Here is a 27,825-nt window from a genome sequence, read left to right on the forward strand (position 1 = left end):
AGCAACTTCTCTGTCTCAAGGAAATTCATTATATTCAAACTGAGAATGTGTTCAAGAATCCTGCAACAAACCGATGTTAAAGATATTGGTCTGTAATTTTGAGGATCCGTCCTTCTACCCGTCTTACATACAGGCGTCACCTGCGCTTTTTTCCAGTTGCTCGGGACTTTATGCTGGGCAAGAGATTCACGATAAATGCATGCTAAGTAAGGAGCCAGTGCAGTGGACTACTCTCGGTAAAACCGAATTGGATTCCCATCAGGACCTGGAGATTTATTTATTTTCAACCCATTCAGCATCAGGACCTGGAGATTTATTTATTTTCAACCCATTCAGCTGCTTCACAACCCCAGGGATGTTTATCACTGTGTCCTCCATATGGGAATCTGTACAAGACTCAAATGGCAGTATGTTTGTACAATCGTCCTGCGTGAAAGATTTCTCAAATGCTAAATTTAAAATTTCAGCTTTCATTTTGCTGTCTTCCGTTGCCAGGCCAGACTGATCAGTGAGTGAGTGGATGCAAGCCTTCGACCCGCTTACTGATTTTACAGAAGACCAGAATTTCCTTGGGTTTTCAGCAAGATCTTTTGCTAAGGTATGATGGTGGTAGTGGTTGTATGCTTTGCGCATTGCTCTTTTTACAGCAGCACGAATCTCTACCAACTTCTGTCGGTCCTCATTCCCCGATCTTTCTTGTACGCAAGTGCAACTGTCTTTGCTTCCTGAGCATTCTCCAAATTGTGCTGTTAAACCACGGTGGGTCTTTTCCGTCCGTAACCCACTTTTTCAGCACATAGTTCTCCAATGCATGATTTACAATGTGTTTAAAATTTGCCCATAATTCTTCCACATCTATCGTACCGGAAGTAAATGAAGTCGATTCATTTACTAAGTGGGATGCTAACAACTGCTTATCTGCTCTTTCTAGTAAGAATACTCTCCTAGCCTTCTTGACCGACTTTTTAACTTTCATAACCATAGTCATAAGGACAACATCATGATCACTAATCTCCGTCTCAACACTTACACCGTCGATGAGGTCTGGTCTGCTCGTGGCTACCAGATTTAAAATATTTCCATTACACATTGGCTGTTGATTTAGCTGCTTAAGACAGTTTTCGGATAATGTTTTCAAAAGTAATTCACACAACAGCTTGTCTGTACCACCTGTAATGAATCCATAGACTTCCCAGTCTATACCAGGTAGGTAGAAGTCGCCTCTGGCTAATAGAGCATGATCCGGGTACTTCTGCGATACAGAGTGTAGACTCCCTTTGAATGATTCTAGAACTGTCACGTTGGAACCTGGTGGCCAGTAATAACACCTAACAATTAACTTTATTTCTCCTAGCCCTGTTAAACGTGTCCAGATAACGTCACAATCACACTCTACTTTGACCTCAGAAGACAATATTTTTGTCAACTGCAATGAAGACACCACCTCCTACGGTGTCTAATCTGTCTTTCCAATACACGTTCCAACACTCACTAAATATTTCAGAACTTCCTATCTCAGGGTCCAGCCAGGTCTCAGTCCCGAGAATAATTTGCGCACCACACGCTTCCTGGAGGGCAGTAAATTCAGGAACTTTATTCCAAACACTCTGAAAATTTACTGCTAGTATCTTGGTAGCTGAAGTGTCTTTACACTGAGTTTGTCCTGATTTCCCCGCCTGCATGTCGACCGGTGAGTGTTCATCAGTACATCTCGCACTACTGCCTAGCCTAAAAAAAACCCCATGTGCACGCCATAAGTACTCTGCTACTGGAGTAGCTGCTTCCTTCGTGTAGTGCACCCCTGACCTATCTAGGGGCATCCTACAATTCCCCACCCAATAGCTGAAGTCTGGAAATCTGCAGCCAAGACCATCACAGAGTCAATGAAGCCTCTGGTAGAGACCCTCCACTCGGCTCCAAACCGAAGGACCCCGATCCACTCTGGAAACGATGCTGCAAATAGAGAGCTCTGCTTGAAACCCATGTGCAAGGCCAGCAGTCTTCACAAAATCCACCAGCCACCTGTACGAACTGAGGATCACCTCAGAACCCAAGCGACAGGCATCACTGGTGTCGACATGAGCAACTACTTGCAGATGACTGCACTCCGTATGCTTAATAGCTGCAGGCAAGGCCGCCTACACACCTTTGATGAGGCCCCCCGGCAGACAAACCGAGTGCACATTGGAATTCTTTCCAGTCCTGTACGCTATTTGCGTAAGGGGCTCCATCACCCGCCTAATGTAGGAGCTCTCAATAACCAGCAAGCCTTTGCCCCCGTGTGGGGCCCTGCTGAAGGAGCAGCCACCTGCCCACTGACAGGATGAATGGGCGAGGCCCCTGGCCAGCCTCCACATTGGCCCTCCACCTTGATCGACGCGAACGTGTTGCAGTCCGCCACTCACCCTGAGGTGAGGGTGGCCCCAACACACCGGGTACACTAGAAGGTGCCTCGGTGGCCGAGTCAGTGGCCGCAGCAAGTGACACCTGGGGTGTCAAGCAACGAGCCAGACCCTCTGTCGTCGCTGCACTTCGAGGCAGCAGCCTGAAGGCAGCTGACTGGCCAACAGCACGCTCAGCTGCTCGCGAACCATGGCCAGTTCCTCCTGCGCCCGCACACAGAACACACACCCACACCCTCTATCCATCCTACTGCTAATATCTGGACGATTACAGCTACGACAAATAAAACAGCAGTATGTGACTGCACAGTTACGTCACCAGCACCAGATTGAGCTGTGATATATGAACAATTACTTATGAACTAAGCAATCAAATGACCATGACTATGCCATTATACAGATATTGCAATGCGATCCTACCCCTGTCTTAGTACATATGACAACTGCCTATGCAATGTTATACTACCCCTGTCTAATTTGAAAATATGCAAAGATTCGAAAAATTTCACCACACAAGCACACAAACACACTAACACACAAAGTAATTTGAATTAAACCTGCAGAACTAATATGAAAAATTGAATATACTACTAGTTTCTGCTACTGTTGCTCAGACGTCACTCTGCAAGCACAGATGAAACTGCACTGGCGTCTGTCTGCTGCTGACTGACTCTACAAAATAAACAGAAAGCACTGTCTGTCCAAAACTAACAACTGATTAATGACTCGGCGAATTTATACTTTATAGCTAACAATAAGCAATATAACTCCTCTCAAATACGAGAATATGCAATGATTTTATGCAATTAAATATGCAAGTGCACAAACACTCAGCAAGAAATTAAGAATCAAACCACAAAACAAATATGAAAGCTAAATATGTGACACTCTACTGCACTGCTACTGCACTGCCGCTGCACTGATACTTCACCAGAAGCTGCTCAAGGAATAACAATTTGTGAAGCTCTTTGCCATACTGAAACAATTTTAGGTCATTGCCTCACATGAATATGTTTACATTCTCTTAGATTCCATCTACGAGGGTTGACTGAAAAGTAATGCCTCCACCTTTGTAACTCTTCAACAGTTGGCAGCATTGGTATGCAGCAGGTACTAGCTTGTTCCATAGCCTCTTCTATACAGCTCCACTTGGTGGGAATCCTTAGCATTGAACGGTTGTGTTGTTACAGTATAAAGCATGGAACCCTGCGCATAAGGTCGGTCAATGCGATTTAAGCAATGCGCAGTCATTGAATTCTTTTCAGCAGATGGTGTCACCCCAAAGGAGATTCATCAGAGAATGAAAGCAGTTTATGGTGATTGTGTTGATGTGAGTACTGTGTGTTGTGTGTTGAGTAAGTTTAAAGATGTTGAGGCAGTAACATCTGACCTGCATGACAAACTAAGAGTTGGACATCCTGTAACAGTAACCACAGAGTTTCAAAAGCAAAATGTTGATAGACTGATTCAGGATGATCGTCGTATCACTCAGAGAGAAATTGCAAGCACAATCATCATTACACAAGAACATGTGGGTCACATTATTTCTTTGCTTGGAAAACCAAATACTACATGTGCCACCAAAGCATAACTTCAGAGACTGAATCTCACCACCATATGGCATCCTCCATACAGTCCTGATTTAAAACCGTTTGACTTCAATCTGTTCCCAAAAATGAAAGATGCTCTGCGGGGACATCATCATGCTTCTGATGATGATGTTGAGAGACCTGTGAGACTGTGGTTGCAGAAACAGAGTGTCGACTTCCTCCATGACAGCTTCAGAGAACTTTTTCATTGTTGGCAGAAATGTATCCAATTGGCTAGTAATTATGTGGAAAACTGAATATTGATAATTGAAGATCATATTCTAAGCTTTATGTCTGCATCTGATTTATTAAAATATTCTCCTCCAAACCCATTTAACGAAGATGGAGGCATCAATTTCATTCAATCCTCTTAGTTTAATCCTAAATATGAGCATTCACAAAGAACTTCATCAATCTTGGAAATTTAATTTAAATAGCAGGCTAAGAGCAAATTCGTAGATTTTTATGTAGAGTTTTTCTCTATACAGTGAGGAGGTGCTGTATTATCCAAGAATTCTGTGAATTCCTTGGCTTAACTGGTTCTGTAATGGAAAATACCTTTAATAAAACAGAGCAGAGATTATTTGCACTTTCAAAAGTCAAATTCTCGTAAGTGTGTACAGTGGTATGATAACAAGTGAGTAAGAAATGTTTTATTTCAATGTATCATGGCTTGGTCTATATGAACATCTATACAAAAATTAAAACCTGAACTCATGAGGTGTGGTCCCTCAGACCTTACAAAAATTTCCAAGTGCTCTCTCACTCTTTCCAAGGTAAGTTCTGGGATTGCTACTGTACAATCATTACCATCCTTAAACCACCCACCCTACAACATTTTTTTGTTGTTTGCATTATCACCATCTTTGTTTGTTGCCGAGGTGTGCTATTGACATGTGTTGGGTTGGGGAGGGGGGCGTCTCTCCTAGACTCTTCCCTGTGAACTACGTACCTGTTTTGTTCAGTATAGTACAAATGTGTCCACAGATGTGTTCGTTTTAATGATCCTAAATCTGATTACATTATTAGTCATTGGATGGAGGAAGATGTCAGTGATGTAATTCAAGAAATAGACGAGAAAGATGACAGTTTTACAACACACAGAAATCACAGTTCTGCTAGTGGGAGGGTCATTCAGAGGAAGACTGTCAGAACAACTGATGTGGATTTTTCTGTTCCTCCAACGGAATACTTTAAGTGTTAGTTACAATCAAATGCATTCTGAGTGGTGATAAAGAACAATACAGATCTCAGTATGTCAATTCTGCAGACACTCTTTGTACTTATCAAGGGAATTTGTATGTGGAAGTTTAAACACCACAGTTTAGTTTAATGTGAAAGTTTACTTGCTACAGGGATATTACTGTTCATAATGCAGAATTCAGTTCTCTAGCAGTTTGTTTATGTGTACTATTTAAAAACTGCACGTAAGTACACAACTGCACACTTTATTTACTGCAATAACAAGGATTATTTTAAACAACACTTCAATAACTGTAAAACTTAATGCTACATAACAAATTAAAAATTAAAAATGATTTGCGTCTTAAACCTTAGTTTAAATATAGAGGTCTCAGGGACCTGTGAGTTGAGGATAAACAGCTGGTTAACTTTCAACAATGTTTGAAGACAGAAACAATTTATCCTGGATTTTCCATTAATTTTTTGTTCCTCGACAGGTAGTGTAGGCACAAGTGTGTGCTTGCGCGTGTTTTTAATGAAACAGCAAAATGTTGACCCAGGCGATGTTGAAAGTACACTTGCAGATAAATAAGAACTTAAGTCTGTGCTGCATGCTTTCAAATATATACCTGTGAGTTTATTTCACCCAATCAATAATAAATTCTACAAGAATCATCAACATCAGTCTTCCGGCAGGCAAAATGGACTGGATACTTGGAAATAGAAAAAAGTACTTGTCTGCTAGAAATTCATGGCACACTCGAAATGGAAGGCAGGCTAGCAAAACTTTTACTTTCAGAACATGCAACCACTGAAGAAAGGGCCATCTACAAAAGCGGATTATAAGTTTTCAGTAAAGCAGAGAGCAATGTTTTACTTGTTTTAACTGTAAATATGTCAGGTGAAACTTTAGCAGAAAATAATGCATCTGAATATAGCTTATGAAGTGTGGACAGACACTCATAAAATATTTGATTGCGTCAAAGTTTACAACTTCTTATTTAATTGGATAGATAAAAAATCTACTCAAGTGAAAGACGGTTGTAAATCCTGGTGATACAGATAAATAAATGAATGGATTGGCACATAAGGTAGAAAAGAGGCAATGGTTTGAACAAGACTGACAGCAACAAGAGACGATAACAACAAAGACTTACAAGAGGGTTACATTAGAACAAATAATGGCCATATGGGCTAATATAAAAACAAAAACAATTATTGACAGAATTATTTAACTGGTTAGATAAAGAATCTATTCAATGTGTGTTGTGCCACTGCTATCCAATTAAATAATTTTGTCAATAATTGGAAGTTTACAACCTGTGTTTCCAGGGCTTCAGAAGATACTGCAATACGTATTTCAAAATTGAAGCAGGACATGACTAAAGATATTGTAAATAATGCAGAAATGCCTGATTTGTAAAATATTAGGTGTGTCACTGGAAGACAATATTTTTGTTTACATCTAGTAAGATATGCCACATTACAAATGACAGAAATTGTTTCAAGACTTTTCAGCAGTTTTCAACAAGACATTCAGTAACTACAGCTAATGGTGACAATTTAAGCAATTGGAAAAGGTGCAATAGACACTGAAGGCGGCAGTTGGAGTATTGCACAGAGTTACTCTGGCAAATATATGTTTGTACCTCAGTTCCACAAGAATCTATACTATGTTCTTGCTGCACAGGATGAGCACCCAGAGAGCAAATTCATATGAACTGCTGAAATTTGTAATTTCATGACTGATATGGTCACTTGATTGGTAGACGTCCATGATAAATTTGGAGGAATTTTAAACTGGCTGCGAGTAATGTCATACTTGCTTCCCTCTGTGAAAATCTCACCAACAGTGACAACATGAAAGATCTGGACACCAGAACAAGTGTCATGTGACATCTGTACTTAGCAGTGAGATAAATATCAAGGTGGAAATATACAGTGAACTGTGAGAAGGTTGTATTTATGGAAGGCTCTTGTGTACCATTTGACACTGAAATGAGGACAGTGAAACCAGGAATGCTTATTCACACTGATCCTCCAGGTGCCTTTCATAATTGAGTGACAGAATATCAGTATTTTGTACTTTTCAAAGATGATTGTACAAAGTTTAGATCAACTTTCATCAACATTCCATCAAAGAAATTTTGAGTGACAACAGAAAAAAATTTGACAAACAAGTAAAGGAAATTCTTCAGAAAGCAGGTGTAATTCAGCACCTCACAATGCCACACACACTGGAACAATGAACAGGAGCGGGGGGGGGGGGGGGGGGGGGGGGGGTAAGAAGAGAGACTTTGGCAGCTGTGGGAACTGCTGGAGCAATGATGCATGCACATGGAAATATTCCACATATGTTTTGGGTAGTGATAGGTTGGTTGGTTTAAAAGACGAGGAATGGGACCAAACTACTAGGTCATCAGTACCTTGTTCCGAATAAAACAATGCCACAAGGGTGAGAATAAAACTAGCGAGACTGACAAACACAAAATGGAGAGAAAAGAAAAACCACAACAACAGAAGGGCAACAAACACAAATGGACAAAAGGGGAGAAGAAAACCACAGAAACACAAGAAACAGGTAGTAGAGATTAAAATGACAAAACAGATTACTATGGCTGTCTGAGCATGAGAATAAAAAGGAGAAGCCAGCCAATCTGTAACACATTAAAACCTCCACCCTAAAAGCACTAGGGAGGAGGACACAGAGGGACAAAGAACATGCACTAAAACTTAGATCAAATGAAAAACCCATCCTCAAGGAAAAAACATAAAACTCGATGAGACGTTGTCTGACAAAACTAGCGGCAACGATTCCGTTAACCAAAGATTTCATCTCAGGTCAGTCAGAGTGATACGATGCACCAGAATATGGGCCACAGTCAACCGGGTGCCGCATCAACACTGAGGCGGGTCTTCACGGCACAGGAGGTAACCATGGGTTGCCAAAGTGTGTCCAATGTGGAGCCACCAGAGAACCACAGAGTCACTGTGAGAGGCCCACATGGAGGACTGCCACACATTCGTAGTCTCCTTAAGAGCACACAGTTTGTTGTGTGTACTGAGACTATGCCATTCCATCTCCCAAAGCCGAAAAACCTGGCAATGCAAAAACGAATGCAGGTCAGTTATTGGAATGTCGATCTCCATAAGCAGTTTCTGTGAAGCCTGTTAGGCCAGCCTGTCAGCAAGTTCGTTGCCTTGGATTCCAATGTGACCTGGGCTCCACACAAACACTACTGAACAACCGGACCATTCCAGGGCATAGATGGACTCCTGGATGGTCACTACCAAAGGATGACAAGGGTAGCACTGGTCAATAGCTTGTAGGCTGCTCATGGAGTCAGTACACAGAAGAAACGACTCAGCAGGACATGAACGGAGATGCTCAAGAGCACGAGATATAGCCACCAGCTCTGCAGTGAAACACTGCAGCCATCAGGCATGGAATGCTGTTAAATATGTTCTCCATGGACATATGCGAAGCCGAAGTGACCATGAGCCCTCAAGCTGTCAGTGTAAACCACTTCATTGCCTCGGTACATGTCAAGAATCGAGAGGAAGTGACAGCGGAGAGCCACAGGGTGAACTGAGTCCCTTGGGCCATGTGAAAGGTCCAGGAGAAGCAGCAGCCTAGGTGTACACCATGGAGGTGTACGCGAATGGACCTCTAGTATAGGTGGTAAAGCCAAGGACTCCAGACAGATAGAAGAGATCGGATGTGAACCGCAATTGTAAGCCCTCACCTCTGCTGCCAATGTGGGAGATTAACCATTGTGCGTGGGCAAAGGAGACAGTAATTTGGATGCACAGGAGAACTACAAATGTGTGCATGCCTGACCTGTAATGGAGGGACTCCAGCTTCCGCCAGGACACTCGTCACTGGACTCGTCATAAAAGCTCCTGTCGCTAGTTGAATGCCACAGTGGTGCATTGGGTTGAGTACACACAATGCTGAGGGTGCCGCTGAACCATAAACTGAACTCCCATAGTCAAGGCAGGACTGAACAAGGGCTCTGTAGAGCTGCAGCAGTGTAGAGCAATCTGCACCCCAGTTCGTGTAGCTCAGACAACGAATGGCATTGAAGTGCTGCCAGTACTTCCGCTTAAGCTGATGAAGGTGAGGAAGCCAATCCAGTTGGGTGTCTAAAATCAGTCCTAAAAATTGATGTCTCCACTACAGTGAAGGGATTGTCAGTAAGGTCCTGGATAAACGGTACAACACCGACAGAAGTGCATAACACATAACTTTGTGGCTGAAAACTGGAAGCCATGAACTAGAGTCCATGTCCTTGTGGATGGCTCCCTGTAGGTGCCACTCAGCAACACCAGTACTGGTGGAGCAGTATGAAATGCAGAAGCTGTCTGCACAGAGAGGGTGAGACGGATGGCCCTACAGCAGCTTCTAGACCACTAATGGCCACTAAAAATACAGACACACTCGATACAGAGCCCTGCAGGACCCCATTCTCATGGATTCCTGGATATTGGGGGGGGGGGGGGGGGGGGGGTGGAGGACTGGGAACTATGGGTGGCAACAACTTGGACATGGAAAGTACTAAGTGACAGGAAATTCTGGATAAAAATCAGCTTCAGAGACCCGACTTGTATAATGTGGCAAGGATATGATCTTGCCACGTGGTGTCATACACTTTTCGTAAATCAAAGAAGATAGCAGCAAGGTGTTGATGTCTGGAAAAGGCTGTTCGGATGACAGACACAAGGGACCCAGGTGGAAACCACCCTGGCATGGAGCCAGTAGGCCACGTGACTCCAGGACTCAACCCAACCACCAACACACCGTAAGTTCCAGCAGCTTACAAAAAGCGTTTGTGAGGATGATGGGCTGATAGCTATCCACATCAAGTGGGCTTTTGCTGGGTTTGAGCACTGGTATGATGGTGCTATCCCACCAGTGTGATGGAAAGACACCATTGCACCAGATCTGGTTGAAGATCACGAAGAGATGTCGCTTGTAGTCACATGAGTAATGTTTAATCATCTAACTGTGGATCTGATCTGGCCCAGGAGCTTTGTTGGGACAATTTGCAAGGGCACTGAGGAGATCCCACTCTGTAAATGGGGCGTTATAGGGTTCACTGTGGCGTGTAGTGAACAAGATGACTTTCCCTCCCATCCTCCTCTTGAGAGCGCGAAAGGCTGGGAGGTAATTCTCTGACAGAGAGGCATGAGCATAGAGCACAGCAAAGTGCTCAGCAATCACGTTTGCATCAATAGATAACACGCCATTTATGTCAACACCACAAACACCTGTTGGGGTCTGGTACCCAAAAACTCATCGTTTGATCTTTGCCCAGATTTGGAAAGGTGACATAGGGCACCCAATGGTCAAGCCGTACCTCTCCCAACACTCCTGTTTCCATCGTTTGATAAGCTGGCGAATGCGGGCACAGAGTTGTTTAAAGGCTATGAGATGCTCCAGGGAAGGGTGCCACTTATGCCACTGTAGAGATCGCCAACACTTCTAAAGTGCCTCAATGACTTCCGGCAACCACCAAGGGACTGTCTTTCGCCAGGGGTACCCTAAAGAACGAGGGATCGCATTTTCCACTGCAGAAATGGTCACTGTAGTTACCTGCTCAACCACCACATCGATGGTACCATGTGGGGGAGATTCAACAGTGACAGCAGAGGTGAAGGCTTCCCAGTAAGCCTTGTTTGAAGTCCATCTGGGCAGGCATCCATGGAACTGAAACTGGGGCTGTCACAGGATGTTGGCAAAGTGGTCACTACCACACACGGCACCATGTGCTCTCCAGTGGGTAGATGTGAGAAGGCCAGGACTGCAAACCGAGAGATCAATGGCCAAATATGTGCTATGTGCTATGTGCCACACTGAAATGTGTAGGGACACTTGCATTTAAGAGGCAGAGGTCGAGTTGTGACAGCAAATTTTCGACATCTGGCTCTGCCAGTAAGCACGGTGCCACCCCACAAGGTGTTATGAGTGTTAACATCTCCCAAAAGTAGGAAAGGTTTAGGGAGTAACTCAATCAGTGCAGCCAATGCATTCAGGGGTACTGAACCATCTGGAGGAAGATATACATCGCAGACAGTTATTTCCTGCATCGTCCTTATGACAGCCACAGCTTCAAGAGGGGTTTGAAGGGGAACAGGTTCACTGCATACTGAGTTCAGGACAGACACAAACTTCACCTGACACACTTTATAGTCACTACAGTTCTTGTAATATCGCCTATAGCCATGGAGGGCAGGGGGTCTGCATTTCCGGGAACCAGGTTTCCTGAAAGGCAATGCAGAAAGCAGGTGTAAAGCTTAAGAGTTGCCATAGCTCAGCCAGCTGGTGGAAAACAACCACGGCAATTCTACTGGAAGATGACGTTATCATGAGGCTGGGAAGGCATGAAGCTCAAAAGGAGGTAGGTTATGCCTCAGGGTCACCTGCTGCCACTGATTGAGTATTTGTAGGCATTTATATGGTGGATGATGCATCAGTGGGATCCAGGTCCGCAGGGGACACTAAGATCCCCACCGCATCCTCACATGCGGAATTGACAGGGAGTGGTGGTGTTGGGGCCAGAGGGTCCTGTTTCTTAGCAGAATTTTTCTTAGTTTGCTTGCTCTCTTGCTTCTCTTTAGGGACTTGCTGGGATGATTTCTCTGAAGCTGCTTCACGCATGGATGATGACCATGAAACTCTTCGTCCAGCAGCTTTTGGCTTCTTGAGCCACTGGCGTGGGTGGAGACCTTGGGAGAGAGGAACCCAAGGGACCCTTTCCACATGAGAGGAGCCAGAGGACGCTGTTGCTTCTCCGGCATTGGGGAGGGGACTGATGTCCCCTGTGTTTGCGGAGGCCTTGCTCCCGAAGTAGGTGCTTTGGAAGCAACTGAGGAAGATTTGCCCCCTACCACCAAGGGGGCCGATGTATTCCGGTGGCCTGGAGGGCCCACTGTTCGTTGCACAGAGTAAGGAACCACTGTAACTTGGGACGGAGATGGTGACGTAGCTGCGACATATGTCAATGTCGACCGAATGGGGTGTAATCTTCCAAATTTACGTTAGCCTCTGTGTTAGTCAACCAGTCCAGGGCCTTGTACTCCATGATTTTTTGCTCGTTTTGGAGTACTGGGTAGTCTGGCGAGCAGAGGGGGTGGTGTTCTCCATAACTGATGCAAGTGGGGGGTGGCGCACGTGGAGTAACTGGGTGCAGTGGATGTGCACAGTCTCAACATGTGGTGCTGGAAGTGCAGTGGGAAGACATGTGTCTGAATTTCCAGCACTTGAAGCACTGCATAGGGGGAGGGATGTATGGTTTAATGTCACAGCAGTAAACCATCACCTTGACCTTTTCAGGCAATGAATCAACCTCAAAAGCCAAGGTGAAGACACCGGTAGCAACCCTGTTGTTTTTGGGTCCCATGTAAACACACTGGATGAAATGAACAGCCAGCCATTCTAAATTGGCATGGAGCTTGTCATCAGACTGCAAGAAGAGAACCCAATGGAAAATGATCCCTGGACCATGTTGAGGCTTTTATAGGGAGTGACAAACAGGAATATCATCCAGCTTGTCACAGGTGAGTAAGGTTTGGGACTGGGCTGGGGATGCTGTCTGAATTAAGACTGCACCATTTCGCATCTTCAACAGTGCTGTCACAGCACCAAACTTATCCTCAAGCTGTTCAATGAAAGATTGAGGCTTCATATGTAGAAAGAAGTCTGCATCAGTTCTGCTACAGACTAAAGCCCAAGGTGAAAATGGCCCTCTCCGTTCTGTAGCCCTATATTCCTCCTATGGTGTAGCAAGGGAGGGAAACAATTTAGAGTCATACCTGTCAGCATTGTATTCAATCTCTCCCTTCTTAGAGACTGCTGGTGCCATATGGTCACCAGCAAGAAAAGACTTAGTTGCTTCATTGCCGGTCATCCGCCCTGATGCTACCCACTCCAATCAGGGGCTTTCCCCATGGGTGACACCCAGCCACAGCTAAGGCCAACCGGCACGATGGCTGTTGCCAGCAATCCTGATGCCCCAGGAAGCCAGGCATCTACTCCTTGGCACACGTGGGGAGCTTAAAGCTCAAGCATCAGCAGAGCTATCCCTGTGTTGTCAGGAGGCTACCACCAAATGGGTACATGATGGCCCCACCACAATGGACTGGCTACCATTTTGGATATCGGGTGCAGAGAAATCCAGTACTGTCATGGGGGCAAAAGGACAGGAGACAACGGAAGAAGATGACATACCCCAGAAAGCGTCCTCGTTCAAATAGTTGAATCGCAGGTGGAGATGCAAGGCCAAGACAAGAGATTCAGGAGATCAAATCCAAGGGCACTATGGGTAACTTTTGCACCACATAAGGCATCCTTTCCCATATGGCCCCCACTTCTGTAGAATTTGGGAAGTGGCAAGTCAAACCATAGAATGGGACCTGAACTCATAGTACCGAAAAGTGTGAGGCTCCTTTTAGTCACCTCTTACAACAGGCAGGAATGCCTTGGGCCTGTTCTAACCTCCAGATCCGCAGCGGGTGGGGGGTCGGCAGGGGGGGGGGGGGGAGGAGGAGGTGGAGGAGGAGGTAGTGATAGACAACACTGCAACCTGCAGGTCATAGGCTCCACCTGCTATATTGGTATTCTGAAACACTAGAAGAAGATCAGTCAGAAAGCAGTGAAAGGAGTTCTTATTGGATATGATCACAATGAAGGTCACAATTTATTGTGGAGGGAAATATGAAGTCATCATATCACCAGATGTCACCTTAAGGGAGAAGCCACTGAAGAGCGAGAAAGATTTAATTTTACTAGTGAATGTTTATCATGATTCAATATCTCAGACTCAAGACCACTCTCTAATAGATAGTGAGAATGTTAAGGATGGCAGTTTGCTTAACACAGATGAAGACCCTCATGAGGTAGATCAGGAAGACTAATGAGAAAGCCTTACCACATCTGCATGACTAACTCTTAGACCTCCACAAAACTTTTGAGATTATATGAAGTGTGTAACAATATTTTTTCCAAGAACCAGAAAAGTACAGTGAAGCCATAAAGTCTGTTCAAAAGGATTTCTGTACCACAGCCATGGATTGTGAAATAAAAGCTCATGAAGAAAATTAAACATGGAATCTGGTTGAACTACTACCTGGAAAGAGTGCCTTTCCAACAGGTGGGTGTACAAAGTGAAAACAAATGCTGATGGCTCAGTCAGTAAATTAAATGCAAGATTTTTGATTAAGGGTTACTCAGAGTGGAGAAGAGTTGACTATGACCAAACCTTTAGTCCTGTGGTTAGAATGACTTTTATTCAAGCACTGCTCAGTGTTGCCTCAACTGAGGCCATGAACCTTGTGCAAATTGATGTTTCAGTTGCTTTCCTTTATGGTGATTTGAAAGAAACCATATAAATGCAGCAACCTGAAGGATATGATGGTGGATCTGTGAGAGAATGTTATTTGGAGAAGAAAGTCTGTCTGAAGCAGGCTGCTCACTGTTGGAATGAAGCTCAGTAATCACGTCAGTTAATTGGGTTTCCAGGAGGAGGAAACCTGACCCTTGTATTTTCAGAAGATGGGCTTTATGTTCATGATTTTGGTTGTAGCTAACAGCAAACTGGAACTTCAAGGAATTATCTGTGATTTCAGACAAAAATTCAAAATTACTGAAGTGCCTGTATCATTTTTCTTAGGTCTGAAAACTAACAAGGAGGAGGAAATATGTAAGAAAACTCATTACACAGAGAAAATTTTAGAGTTCTCTAACATGAGCATCTGTAAGGCTGTAGTCACTCCTGTTATAAAGGACAATAATACAGAAGTAAGTCATCACAACTATTTCCCAATAGGCAAGCTGTTAGAACACTCATGTTTCTGATGTGTGGGACACATCCTGATGTTCCATACGCAATCACTGCTTTATCAACAAATCTTGAAAATTCAACAAATATGGTGGTAGTGTACTATGAATAAATCTTGAAGATCCAACAAATCAGAGTTAAAAGGGTTCTGATGCATCTGAGAGACAAAACAGATTATGCACTTGTTTCCAAAACTAATTTTGAATATGAGGTTTTAGAATGTTATAGTGATGCTGATTATAGTGGTGATCTTCGAGCAGGCCACTAAACACAAGGGCTGTGTATTCTGGGACTCCCCACTCCTGGATTAGTCTTGTTTTACAGAATAGGGCCGGTTGAAAGCAACACCAAATTTCCAGATTGGCAATGAATTTGCTATCCACATTGCCCAGAATCCTGAGTTTCAGTCATGAGTGGAACATATTCATATAAAGCATATCTTTGTTTCAGAATTAGTTAGCGCTGGTGAAATTACAGTTTCAAAGGTAGACCCTAAAGAACAATTTGCTGACATAACAAAATCATTATTTTCCATAGAATTTCAGTATTTGTGCAATAATGCTGGAATTTCTGGGTAGTTTAATAAGGGATAGTGTTGATTTGTTTTACATATTTGGTGTTATTTAACACAAACTTTTATTTTTGTGTAGAGTGGTTTGTGGTATGGGTGTGGGTAATATCTAAAAGATGCATTGTGTACTGTTTCACATTTAATGAAGCAACTGTTTTTCAAATGTGAAAATATTTGTTCTTTAATAAATACCAGCAAAATTTATGTAATACATTCTACACAGTCAGTCTTGATAGTTTTTGTTTCTGTTAACATATGTTGTGACACTGAAGGTTCTGCTTGATGATAAGACCTATGGAGCACAGTGTAATAATGGTAAACAGTTGCTATAGCAACTAAATGTGCTGTTATTCCCAAATACAGTACTTACTGGAAAAATTGGGACTTAGGTCAATGTATGTAGCTAAAGCTCCAGATGATTCAGCTCCACTTGAAGCCAGAGCTGCTGTAAGACAAATAGTGGCCATAACTGAATTGCAGCCACAGAATGCTAGCCCCAGTGTGAATATACCTTGCACAATGTTCACTGGCAACAGAGAAACATGAGCAAGATAAATACAATGAAATAGCTCGCTATTCAAAACTAAACTTAGAAAGAAATAGTATAAATCACTTATTTAACATGAAATTTAGTCATTGATGGTACTAATCCATTATGTCTGCTACGAACTTTTATAGACTTAAAATAAGAAATGTGTAGTTGAATCAATTTGAAGCTAGTTAGACACCAACATTTTTTATTCATTCTAGGGTAAATAGTACATAAGCTTCCATTTATTTCTAGCACAGCTGCCAGTTTTTTTTCTTATTCTTTTTTTTTAAAAATATGGAATTACTCTAACAAGGGAAGACACAAGAAACCATTCATAAGGCTTTATTTTTCTGTAAACACAGGTATAATTTTTTCAATTTTTTCCATTTTTTCCAAATTATTCTATGTGAATTCAGGAATGGTTCTTTCTAATAATCCTACTCAAAACGAAATTTTCACTCCGCAGCAGAGTGTGCACAGGTATGAAACTTTATGGCAGATTAAAACTGTGTGCCACATCGAGACTAACTCAGGACCTTTGCCTTTTGTGGAAAAGTGCTCCACCAACCGAGCTACCCAAAAACAACTCGCAACCCTCCTCATAGCTTCAATTCTGCCAGTACCTCATATCTGCCAATATGCCCCCATGCTGTGGCTACGCTGTCTCCACAATATACTTTCTTCCAGGAGTGCTAGTTCTGCAAGGTTCGCAGGAGAACTTCTGTGAAGTTCAGCAGGTGGGAGGTAGGAGATGAGGTACTGGCAGAATTGAAGCTCTGAGGACGGGTCATGAGTTATGCTTGGCAGAGCACTTGCCCGTGAAAGGCAAAGGTTCTGAGTTAGAGTCTTGGTCCAGCACACAGTTTTAATCTGCCAGGAGGTTTCAGTCCTACTCATAGTTATAACTTGTTAAATGAAGTAAATTTCCATCTACTAGGGATGTCTCCTATGAGTCACCAGGAACATTTTATCTGATGTTTCGGCAGATATTTCAGTTTTGTTTTCAAAATATATAGCTGGTGTCAGCCCAACCAAATCCTGTTCATCACATCCAGCGCAGAATGCCCAGCATTGAGAGAAAACGTCAGTTCTTTTCCCATTACAAACATTTTTAAATCTAAATTATACATGCCCACTTGATAGAGTGCATCCAGATTGATCTAGTCCATTATTCATTTTATTAACATGTATTAACAGAAACAGTAAAACCATAAAGAACAATCCGCATTTCAGCAGTGACTGAGTAGCACACCTCTGTGTGGCAGTAGTTGTTAGTGTGAGCCAGGGCAGTGCTGTCACTGCTGGTGAACTCATTATTCCTCGCGTTTTAATATCCTTGGGGAAACAAATGTTGCACCAGACTAATTTGGGGCTGACTGTCAAATGGGCATGTAAAAATTCCACTTTAAAAATCGTTTTGTTCATAACAGGAGACAAACCAAAGGTTTTTGCTGATGCTTGCCATCATCTGAAATATGTGATGAGCAGCATTTGTTGAGGTCAACTCCAACTACAAGTTAAAAAAACAAAATTCTGAATGTCTGTTTAAATGCCAGAGAAAATTCACCCAATAAGGAGGGTCAGTCTTCTGTGGTCAGTAAACATCTAGACACACTCGCACGCATGCACGCACGCACAAAAAACCTCTTGTATGTATTAACTGAATAAACCCATTCCACATCTCTGAATTATCTCCTTCATGATGGTATGTATGACTAATAACTAATGAATTGTATTTATAAAACTAAAAATGGCAAATGTTTAGTGAAATGATTGGTCTGAAAGAAATAAAATAGATTAGAGAACCATTTGAAGTGACTTAGTATGATGTGCAGAACCATTACAGCTAATGATAGCTGTAATTTTTTTGGTTTATGAAATACGATTGAATATCAATCAGTAGTCTACTACTACTACTACTACTACTACTACAAAGAGTTATAGGTAAAGATCAAGCGAAGACGTTTCAGTTTATGGTGTAATTTGGTTTTTATTTTTAGTTTTTCAGCATGAGAGAAAGAATTTCACATCTCCTTCACCAATGTAACTTTTCATGTGCATAACACCTATGTCTTTAAGAGATGAACGTTTTGACATTGCATAGCAGCAGTAGTTCACAAAATATTTCAGTTTTACCTTAAATCAGTAATTCTCCTTAATTATATTGATTACTTTATAACAATTCAATCTTTTGAAAAATTAGACCTCACACTGATCAATCTGATACACATTTGCCTGTTGCCAATTTTTCATTTGGCTACAAAAATTCAGACAGTAACCCACTGCATGGTTTCTAGGGACCCTTGGGTTTGCTCCACACTAACATTTTGCTTCAGAGTTTTTCTCAGTTCAGCATGTGTAATTTTTCTTCATCAGCATACAAACTAGCTTGAGAGATCAAATGTAATAAATATAATACTTGCTACATCCAGGAAACATAAAAGGGAGGATTTACTTACTTATTAAGCCGGCCAACTTTCGAACATTAGTAACTGACAGTTTTCCACTTGACTGTAAGTGGTCACACAGGTAACCAACTGAGATGGCCAGAATCATTCGACAAACATGAGGAAGACCAGAGAGAAAGCCAACCTAAAGAAACAAAAAATATGCACTTAGACAATGTAAGTGAATTTGTTAAGTTTCTATAAAAAAGTTCAATTGAAGTAGCCAGCCTCCTGAAAGTCTCTGGAATAATTTCATTACATCACAAATCAAAGATCCACATACACTTGGGGACAATAAATATGCTATTGTCACCTTCTGAAAATAAAACTAAAAACAACTGCAATTTTAGGAAAATCTTTAGTATTTAAAAATGATGCAATAGCAACTAAGCAAACAATTAACACTGAGGGAAGCTCTAAAATATAGGAAAGAACAATCAAGTAAGTGATGTGTGTATGCAGACTGAAGTGACAAATGAAAATTTGTACCAAGGATGGGTTTCCAACCTGGCCTTGTTACAAATTTTCGTTCATCACCTCCCCCTGCATATTATTGTTTGAGGCTTGAAAAGGTCTCTGGAATTTTATAGTTTCATTTCATCAAGTAACTGTTAGAGTTGGAACTAAAGTTTCGAAATTTTAAGCATTGATGTTACAGTGCATTCACTTTTTGGGCAATATCACAAGAAGTTGTTCCGAAGTCATGCAATGTTCCTGGTGTTATAAAACAATTCTCTCTTTCACTTAGTTCAGTTCTACGAAGTCACATTTTGTCAAGTACTTCATCACCAACACTCAGACTGTCTTCTTGATACATATAACACAAGGCAAAACATGTTAACATATTTTTGTACTCATTTTCTCATAAGGAGACATCACTCTAGGCCAAAATAAGCTGAAAATATTTTATTTTATCAATATGAAAATTCACAAACTTGCTTTTTGCACAGTATAGAATGTGTAGAACGTTTGTGAAATGTTAACACAGTGTGCCAGAAAAAGTATCTGAATTCAGGGGACATAACTTTCATTGGCATCATCCAATTGGTACAGTTGAGTGCACGTAAACAGTGGGCATAAAAGCTAGTTGTCAGGGTTCAAGTCACGCATACAATTTTAAAATAACTAAAAGGTTGTTTGAAGTGCACAACTGTTCACATGAATAACAGACTAAAGCAACTTTAAGCTTCAAATTAGTCTGACAGAGAACTCACATGGAGTAACTGGAAGAGAAGTGTCTGTGAAAGGTAAGTTACAATTTTGGTTCCTGATCTTTAACAATTAGCTAGTCATAAATGTTCATTACCCATCTTGTATGTTTGTTTCACAATAACCTATTGACCACGTACATAGCTGGTTACTTTGCAGTGATACATCACAAAATTTTGAATTTTATAGGTATAGCATAAAATTAAGAAGAGATAAAGCTTATAGAATTACCTTCTGCACACTCCATCCATGAACATTGCGGAAATACGTAGGTGCTTGTGTTAGAATAGTGAACATTCCCCATATACATCCCCACTGAAGTAAAATATTCACAATCAGTGGGTAATTTGTAAAAATTTTGAACCATGGAATTGGAAGCTGCAACAGAAATTTCTGCAGTTACATTTCAGATCTGATAAAGTAATATTATTTCAGATATTAGTCTGTTTATGACAAAATAGTATCATTCTTGGCTAAAAACTGTTTGTTCATGTCAGACAACCCAGATCCATCAAACACAGAAATAACTAAGATAATAGTCCACACAAATCTTGATTTTATCTGGAAAATTTTGGAGAGATTCTGAAAATTCGTGAACTGACTTTTTTGGACTGCTGATTCTGACAATGAAGTTCTCCCACTTTTCCTCAGAAATATGAAAAAAGGTTATAAGCCACAGAAAAATCTCATCTCCATTAATTTGCCGATAACTGGAAAAGAATCAGTTTTAAAGTAACATTATTCTACAGAAATTTTCTGTAAATTGAAGGTGGAGTGTGAAGAAAAGAAAAGATAGAGAAGGCAAGAGACTATTGATTTAAGCTGCATTGGGACACTATGCACAATCAGCGGTGATGAGTGAAAATGTGTGCTGAACCGAGATTCAAAGCCAGAATGTGCTTACTAGGCAGCACCATTAACCAATTTGCCACCTGGACACAGTGCTTCTCACAATTGCACAGACTATCTTGGCATGCCTCTCAGTCAACCCACATTCCCACCTGCCACCACCTACCAACAGCCCCCATCCACGTCCTCCTTGCTCACTACTTTGATGTTCCTGCAGGAGGTCAGACGTAATTGTACATCCACACTGAAAGTGGTTGATTCATTGCCCATCAAGGTGTATCAATTATTTGAATGTGTGGTGTTTGTTCTTTCTATATTAAATCCAAGTAGACTAAATTAACTAAAATTGTGATACTCATTTTATTTGTTCACTGCATCATTCTGCTGTAAGTATTCCATCCTGGATTTTCCATTGTTTGATTTTATTATTTCCTCTGATATTTACAAATGAAATGTTACTTCTCTCCTTCCTATTGAACTACTGTTACTGCTTCCCTTGGTTTATTGACTTCTCTATGTACCATTAAAAAGTTCCTGTGAAGATGTTACTGTCTGAACAAATGCTAGATGATACCCATGAAGTCTTGTGATGACATTTGAAAACTTAGGGTTTCAAAATTGACTTTCTTTCACATACTGGAACTCCACAGACTGGCTGATCAAATGTTACCACATAACTTTTCTGACAATTCTTAAATTTTCCACTGCATACAAGCATACAACGAATGTGTAAAAAAATGGATTTACAGCTACTATGAGGAGCATTTCAGGACAGCTTGCAAACTATGAAGATTATTCCATAGGGAATACTGTTTGTGAATTTGTCCACAAAACTATACACCCCTGGAATAACTGCATGGGTTTTGATTGTTTTATAATGTCACAGGAATTTAGCACAAAAGGAATAAGAGCTTCTGAAGATAGATAAATACACTCCTGGAAATGGAAAAAAGAACACATTGACACCGGTGTGTCAGACCCACCATACTTGCTCCGGACACTGCGAGAGGGCTGTACAAGCAATGATCACACGCACGGCACAGCGGACACACCAGGAACCGTGGTGTTGGCCGTCGAATGGCGCTAGCTGCGCAGCATTTGTGCACCGCCGCCGTCAGTGTCAGCCAGTTTGCCGTGGCATACGGAGCTCCATCGCAGTCTTTAACACTGGTAGCATGCCGCGACTGCGTGGACGTGAACCGTATGTGCAGTTGACGGACTTTGAGCGAGGGCGTATAGTGGGCATGCGGGAAGCCGGGTGGATGTACCGCCGAATTGCTCAACACGTGGGGTGTGAGGTCTCCACAGTACATCGATGTTGTCGCCAGTGGTCGGCGGAAGGTGCACGTGCCCGTCGACCTGGGACCGGACCGCAGCGACGCACGGATGCACGCCAAGACCGTAGGATCCTACGCAGTGCCGTAGGGGACCGCACCGCCACTTCCCAGCAAATTAGGGACACTGTTGCTCCTGGGGTATCGGCGAGGCCAATTCGCAACCGTCTCCATGAAGCTGGGCTACGGTCCCGCACACCGTTAGGCCGTCTTCCGCTCACGCCACAACATTGTGCAGCCTGCCTCCAGTGGTGTCGCGACAGGCGTGAATGGAGGGACGAATGGAGACGTGTCGTCTTCAGCGATGAGAGTCGCTTCTGCCTTGGTGCCAATGATGGTCGTATGCGTGTTTGGCGCCGTGCAGGTGAGCGCCACAATCAGGACTGCATACGACCGAGGCACACAGGGCCAACACCCGGCATCATGGTGTTGGGAGCGATCTCCTACACTGGCCATAATACCACTGGTGATCGTCGAGGGGACACTGAATAGTGCACGGTACATCCAAACCGTCATCGAACCCATCGTTCTACCATTCCTAGACTGGCAAGGGAACTTGCTGTTCCAACAGGACAATGCACGTCCGCATGTATCCCGTGCCACCCAACATGCTCTAGAAGGTGTAAGTCAACTACCCTGGCCAACAAGATCTCCGTATCTGTCCCCCATTGAGCATGTTTGGGACTGGATGAAGCGTCGTCTCACGCGGTCTGCACGTCCAGCACGAACGCTGGTCCAACTGAGGCGCCAGGTGGAAATGGCATGGCAAGCCGTTCCACAGGACTACATCCAGCATCTCTACGATCGTCTCCATGGGAGAATAGCAGCCTGCATTGCTGCGAAAAGTGGATATACACTGTACTAGTGCCGACACTGTGCATGCTCTGTTGCCTGTGTCTATGTGCCTGTGGTTCTGTCAGTGTGATGATGTGATGTATCTGACCCCAGGAATGTGTCAAAGTTTCCCCTTCCTGGGACAATGAATTCACGGTGTTCTTATTTCAATTTCCAGGAGTGTATTATGGAAATTCGTTAATTTAGTTGCCCCTAAACCTATATCATTATTTGTTCAGAAGATGTTAGTTGAACAGATCCATATATGTCTGATCTACACTAATTGAATATCCTTAATGTAATAAATATTTTTATCTGGAACCATTACATTCCTTGTGACGATACAAGCATTATCTTCCACTATTTGTAGTGTTTTGCAAATCAAATAACTGAGCAATAATCACACATTGCTACAGAAAAACTGAGAAGTGTTAATGAATATACAGAAGTAGACTTATAATGGTTAATGTTTAAAATACATTGTTCGTTTCAAGTTCACTGATACATCAGTATATGAAGTAACTTCCAAGAACTGTCGGCTGCAGCTCACTCTTGTCAACCCTTCCCGCACCAGCACCTATCCCTCCCCCTTGCTACAGAGTTCTCTATTAAAATTCTCTTCTTTTCTAGCAGCCATTGTCATTTTCACCCCAATATCCTCATTTTTATTATCCTTTCCAATACTTCTGATATCGAGAAAGGCCTTAAATGTGCTGAATTAATCAATATTATTCTTAACAATACATCCTTTACTTTATTATCACCGATATTATTATTATTTCTTTCCTTTCTCAGACTTTATGCCTGGTTAAAAATGGAAAGTGATGCGGACCTTGATCAAGCGTGACTTCCTTTTAACTGTACGGTATATGTTACATTGCATTTAGGAACTTTTGCGTAATTGAACATGTATCAATAATTACAGATTTCTGTAGTAGTAAATATACGTTTGGATGTAGCTATATTGAGTTGATGTACTGGTGAATATTGCATGGTATGACTCCTGTAGTTGATAGTATAATTGGTACAATGTCAACTTTATCCTGATGCCACATGTCCTTGACTTCCTCAGCCAGTTAGATGTATTTTTCAATTTTTTCTCCTGTTTTCTTTTGTATATTTGTTGTATTGGGTATGGATATTTCGATTAGTTGTGTTAATTTCTTCTTTTTATTGGTGAGTATGATGTCAGGTTTGTTATGTGGTGGTGTTTTATCTGTTATAATGGTTCTGTTCCAGTATAATTTGTATTCATCATTCTCCAGTACATTTTGTGGTGCATACTTTTATGTGGGAACGTGTTGTTTTATAAGTTTATGTTGTAAGGCAAGCTGTTGATGTATTATTTTTGCTACAGTGTCGTGTCTTCTGGGCTATTCTGTATTTGCTAGTATTGTACATCTGCTTGTGATGTGATCTACTGTTTCTATTTGTTGTTTGCAAAGTCTGCATTTATCTTTTGTGGTTTTGGGATCTCTAATAATATGCTTGCTGTAATATCTGGTGTTTATTGTTTGATCCTGTATTGCAATCATGAATCCTTCCGTCTCACTGTATATATTGCCTTTTCTTAGCCATGTGTTGGATGCGTCTTGATCGATGTGTGGCTGTGCTAGATGATACGGGTGCTTGCCATGTAGTGTTTTCTTTTTCCAATTTACTTTCTTCTTATCTGTTGATGTTATGTGATCTAGAGAGTTGTAGAAGTGGTTATGAAATTGCAGTGGTGTAGCCGATGTATTTATATGAGCGATTGCTTTGTGTATTTTGCTAGTTTCTGCTCGTTCTAGGAAGAATATTTATTTTTATTATTTTTATTTTTATTATTATTAATTTTTACTAACAATGCAAATTATTGTTATCTAATATTTTTTGTATGCATTGTTTCTGGTCAGATGTAACAGGTGGCCTTAAAGCCATAATCTGGTCAGGCTAAATGAGCAATAAATAAAAAATTAATATTTGTAAATATGAGAAATGTTACTGTAATGATGAAACATGATTTTGACTTCATGTTGCTTACAGGTTAGATACACACTTCTGTCCACATCACACCTACCAACAAACAACGGTACCAACATTTTGACAGTTGCCATCCTTTCCATGTCATGCATTCCTTCCCATACAGACTCGGCATCTGAGGCAAACGTATTTGTTCATATGCAGGCACTTTACAACAATACACCACCATTCTCTCCTCAGCCTTCATTGCACGTGATTACCTCACCAGTCTAGTTAAATACTCGATTTCCCGGGCCATCAATCCAATCCACGAAACACCTTCAGAGCACACGATTGGTAATTCAGTATTATCCTGGTCTGGAATGTGTTAATCAGCTACTTTGACAGGGCCATGACTTCTCAAAATTATGCCCTGGCATGAGACCCATTCTGTCTGAAATTTTGCCCACATGATTTTTGTCAGACCCTATGCTCCTTCTGCACCCATCTCCCTACACTGTGGCTCCTACCCCTGTGACCATCCCCACTACAAGACTTGCCGTATGCACCCTTGTACAGCCACCTATAATAGCCCTGTAACTAGCAAAACATATACTATCAAAGGGGGAGCCACCTGTGAAATGACATCATATACCAGCTATTATAAACAATTTTCAGCCTTCTACATTGGCATGACTACCACAAAATTATCAATTAGGATGAATGGGCATAGGCAGAGGGTATACACTGGCAGCTCTCAATATCCTGCTGCAGAGTATGCTCTACAGCATGACATGTGTGACCTCGGCGTCTGTTTCACTACATGTGCCATGTGCCATCTGTCTCCACTATTTCACAATAATAAAAAAATGAACTGCCCTTCTTTGAACTGTGTTTGATATCCTCTGTCAATCCTATCTGGTAAGTATCTCACACCACATAGCAATGCCCTAGCAGAAGACAGACTTTAGTTTAAATTTGCCACGGATCTACTACAAAACTTTTATTCTTCATTCCAGACTGCTACAATAGTGCAAGTTCCCACCTTGTTTTTGGAAGCCGTTTTGTTTCATATTGTGGTCAACAGAGTGCAACAGATCATTTCAAACTTCAGCAGTAAGAGAAAGCTATGCGTCTCTGTCTAGGACAATACAATGTGTTGTCCTATGTTTTGTTAGTTTAAGGCAATTACTGCATTATTTTTGACTGGGTATGTTTCATTTAATGTTTATGTCTAAACAAATGCAACTAGTGCCAGATGGATCTTGTACATGTCTGTATTTTGAGTACACACTCATGCTAGTGATGTTTTGAACAAACTATCACCATGAAAATTTTTCCAGTATTTTTAACCGATTCTCATCAACATGGACACCTAAGAATTTTGAAGTTTCTGCTCTATTTATCATTCCTCACCATGTGTTGCACTTACGACTGTTGTGGTACCCCTATACAGAATTCAGTATGTTCTGTCTTTTTAGAATTGAAAATGTGATCAAGTAACAAATAAGGAGATGGTGGTGGTAGTTGATTCTTGTCAGATAACAAAAGTAGGCCCAAAATTTTCTGGTGATGATGCTGATGAACTGATTTCTGATGCAAAGTTATCTTTATTTTCTTCTGACATCCATCACAGTTGTGATAATAGTTATTTCTTTGTGGTGGTTAGTTTCAGACTGTCACACCCATTTTCAAACCACAGTAGATGTAAATGTAATCACCCAGTCCACCAATGTACATGTTAGTAATCAATGGTCATTATTCATCACTAGTAATCATTACATGAACACAAATATTGAACTTCATATGAGTATACAATGTGATTTATTTCCTATGGAACGCTGCATCAGGTTACTAACAAGTAAGCCAGATTTCCACATGCAACTAAAGTGGATGCTGCAGTGAGTGATATGATCACATTGTTTCCACATGATCCTGTCAAAATGCCTGTGGCACCATATCCAGTATGGCATCAACTGAAGTTATTTGGACAGACACTGATGTAGTAATTTATGTTATGGAAGTAGAATGGAGTCAATAATCCGAAAGAAGAAGAGAAGGCATCAATGTGTGATTTGAAAATGGATGTTAAACAGAAATAATGCAGAGCTATGAGAAACACTAATAAATGAAGTGTGCCCTGTTAACAAAAATCCATCTGAGAACAAATCTGAATAATGAAAGTAAATTTCAAGTTGGACAGAGTCTAGAGTTCTTTTTTTAAAGAAAATATCCAGTATGCACACAATAGATGCTGTAATGACTCAAATGAAACTACAAGTTGGTACCTGGCAATTGCCCGTCACCTCTCCGATATGTACCTCATTCCAAAAGCACAGTTTCAGTGTTGGATTTTTCCGAAACATCAGCTTTACATTGTACAAAAAGATGTCTGCAAAATTATAAATTATATTTTAGTGTTAAGTTATTAACAATTAAGGCAGGTTTCCACAAGCAACTAAAATGACATCACAGCACGTGAACATTTGTTACTCACATGTACATTGGTGGACTGTATGATTAAACGTATGTCTGAGGTTGTGATTTGTAAATGGGTGCGACGGTCCAAAACTAGTCACCACAAAGATATGACTATTATTGCAACTTTGAGGCATACTGGGAGAAAATAAAAATATTTATTACCCACGTTGCTGGTCCTATCCTCCATCAGTACATTGGAGCTTCATGTAAAATTAGTTGTGCATTTGCCATTTGAAGTTTTACCTCTCAGTAATGTACAATGGGAGTTGTTCGAATAAAACTAGCTGTAGCTTTTCAAAATTAATTTTTTGCAGTGATTACAATATTTCATGTCTTGCAAATTTTAAACAGTGTCACATAATCCACTGTTTCTACAAGGAACGGTGTATCATTTAGAGCTATGTAAAATGACCTAAGGACAATGGTCATGAAAAGATCCTACCGAACTGGAATTGCGGATGAGTGTCACACCTTATCAGATGCAAATCTGATAGAAATTGCTGCTCTCAGATGATACAGGTCATCTCAACCAGTTCCTGGATGAACATTGTGAAGGAAACTGCATACAATCAAGATCTGGAGAGGGCAACTGTACCTAGGAAAAGGTCCTTGTCC

At 41.5% G+C, this 27,825-nt stretch overlaps 1 protein-coding gene across 1 annotated transcript in view; it reads right to left on the reverse strand.

The window, feature by feature from the left end:
- The window catches only part of LOC124596457 (sialin-like), a 172,605-nt gene that overhangs the window by 24,556 nt on the left and 120,224 nt on the right, over positions 1-27,825 (reverse strand). The window contains exons 6-8 of the mRNA XM_047135591.1: positions 20,003-20,149; positions 18,575-18,707; positions 15,954-16,109 (exon numbers count right to left, since the gene is read on the reverse strand). Of these exons, the coding sequence (XP_046991547.1) occupies positions 15,954-16,109; positions 18,575-18,707; positions 20,003-20,149 (436 nt within the window). The remainder of the gene's footprint in view (positions 1-15,953; positions 16,110-18,574; positions 18,708-20,002; positions 20,150-27,825) is intronic.

The sequence above is a fragment of the Schistocerca americana genome, chromosome 2 (genome assembly GCF_021461395.2).
Source record: "Schistocerca americana isolate TAMUIC-IGC-003095 chromosome 2, iqSchAmer2.1, whole genome shotgun sequence".
NCBI classification, from domain to species: domain Eukaryota; kingdom Metazoa; phylum Arthropoda; class Insecta; order Orthoptera; family Acrididae; genus Schistocerca; species Schistocerca americana.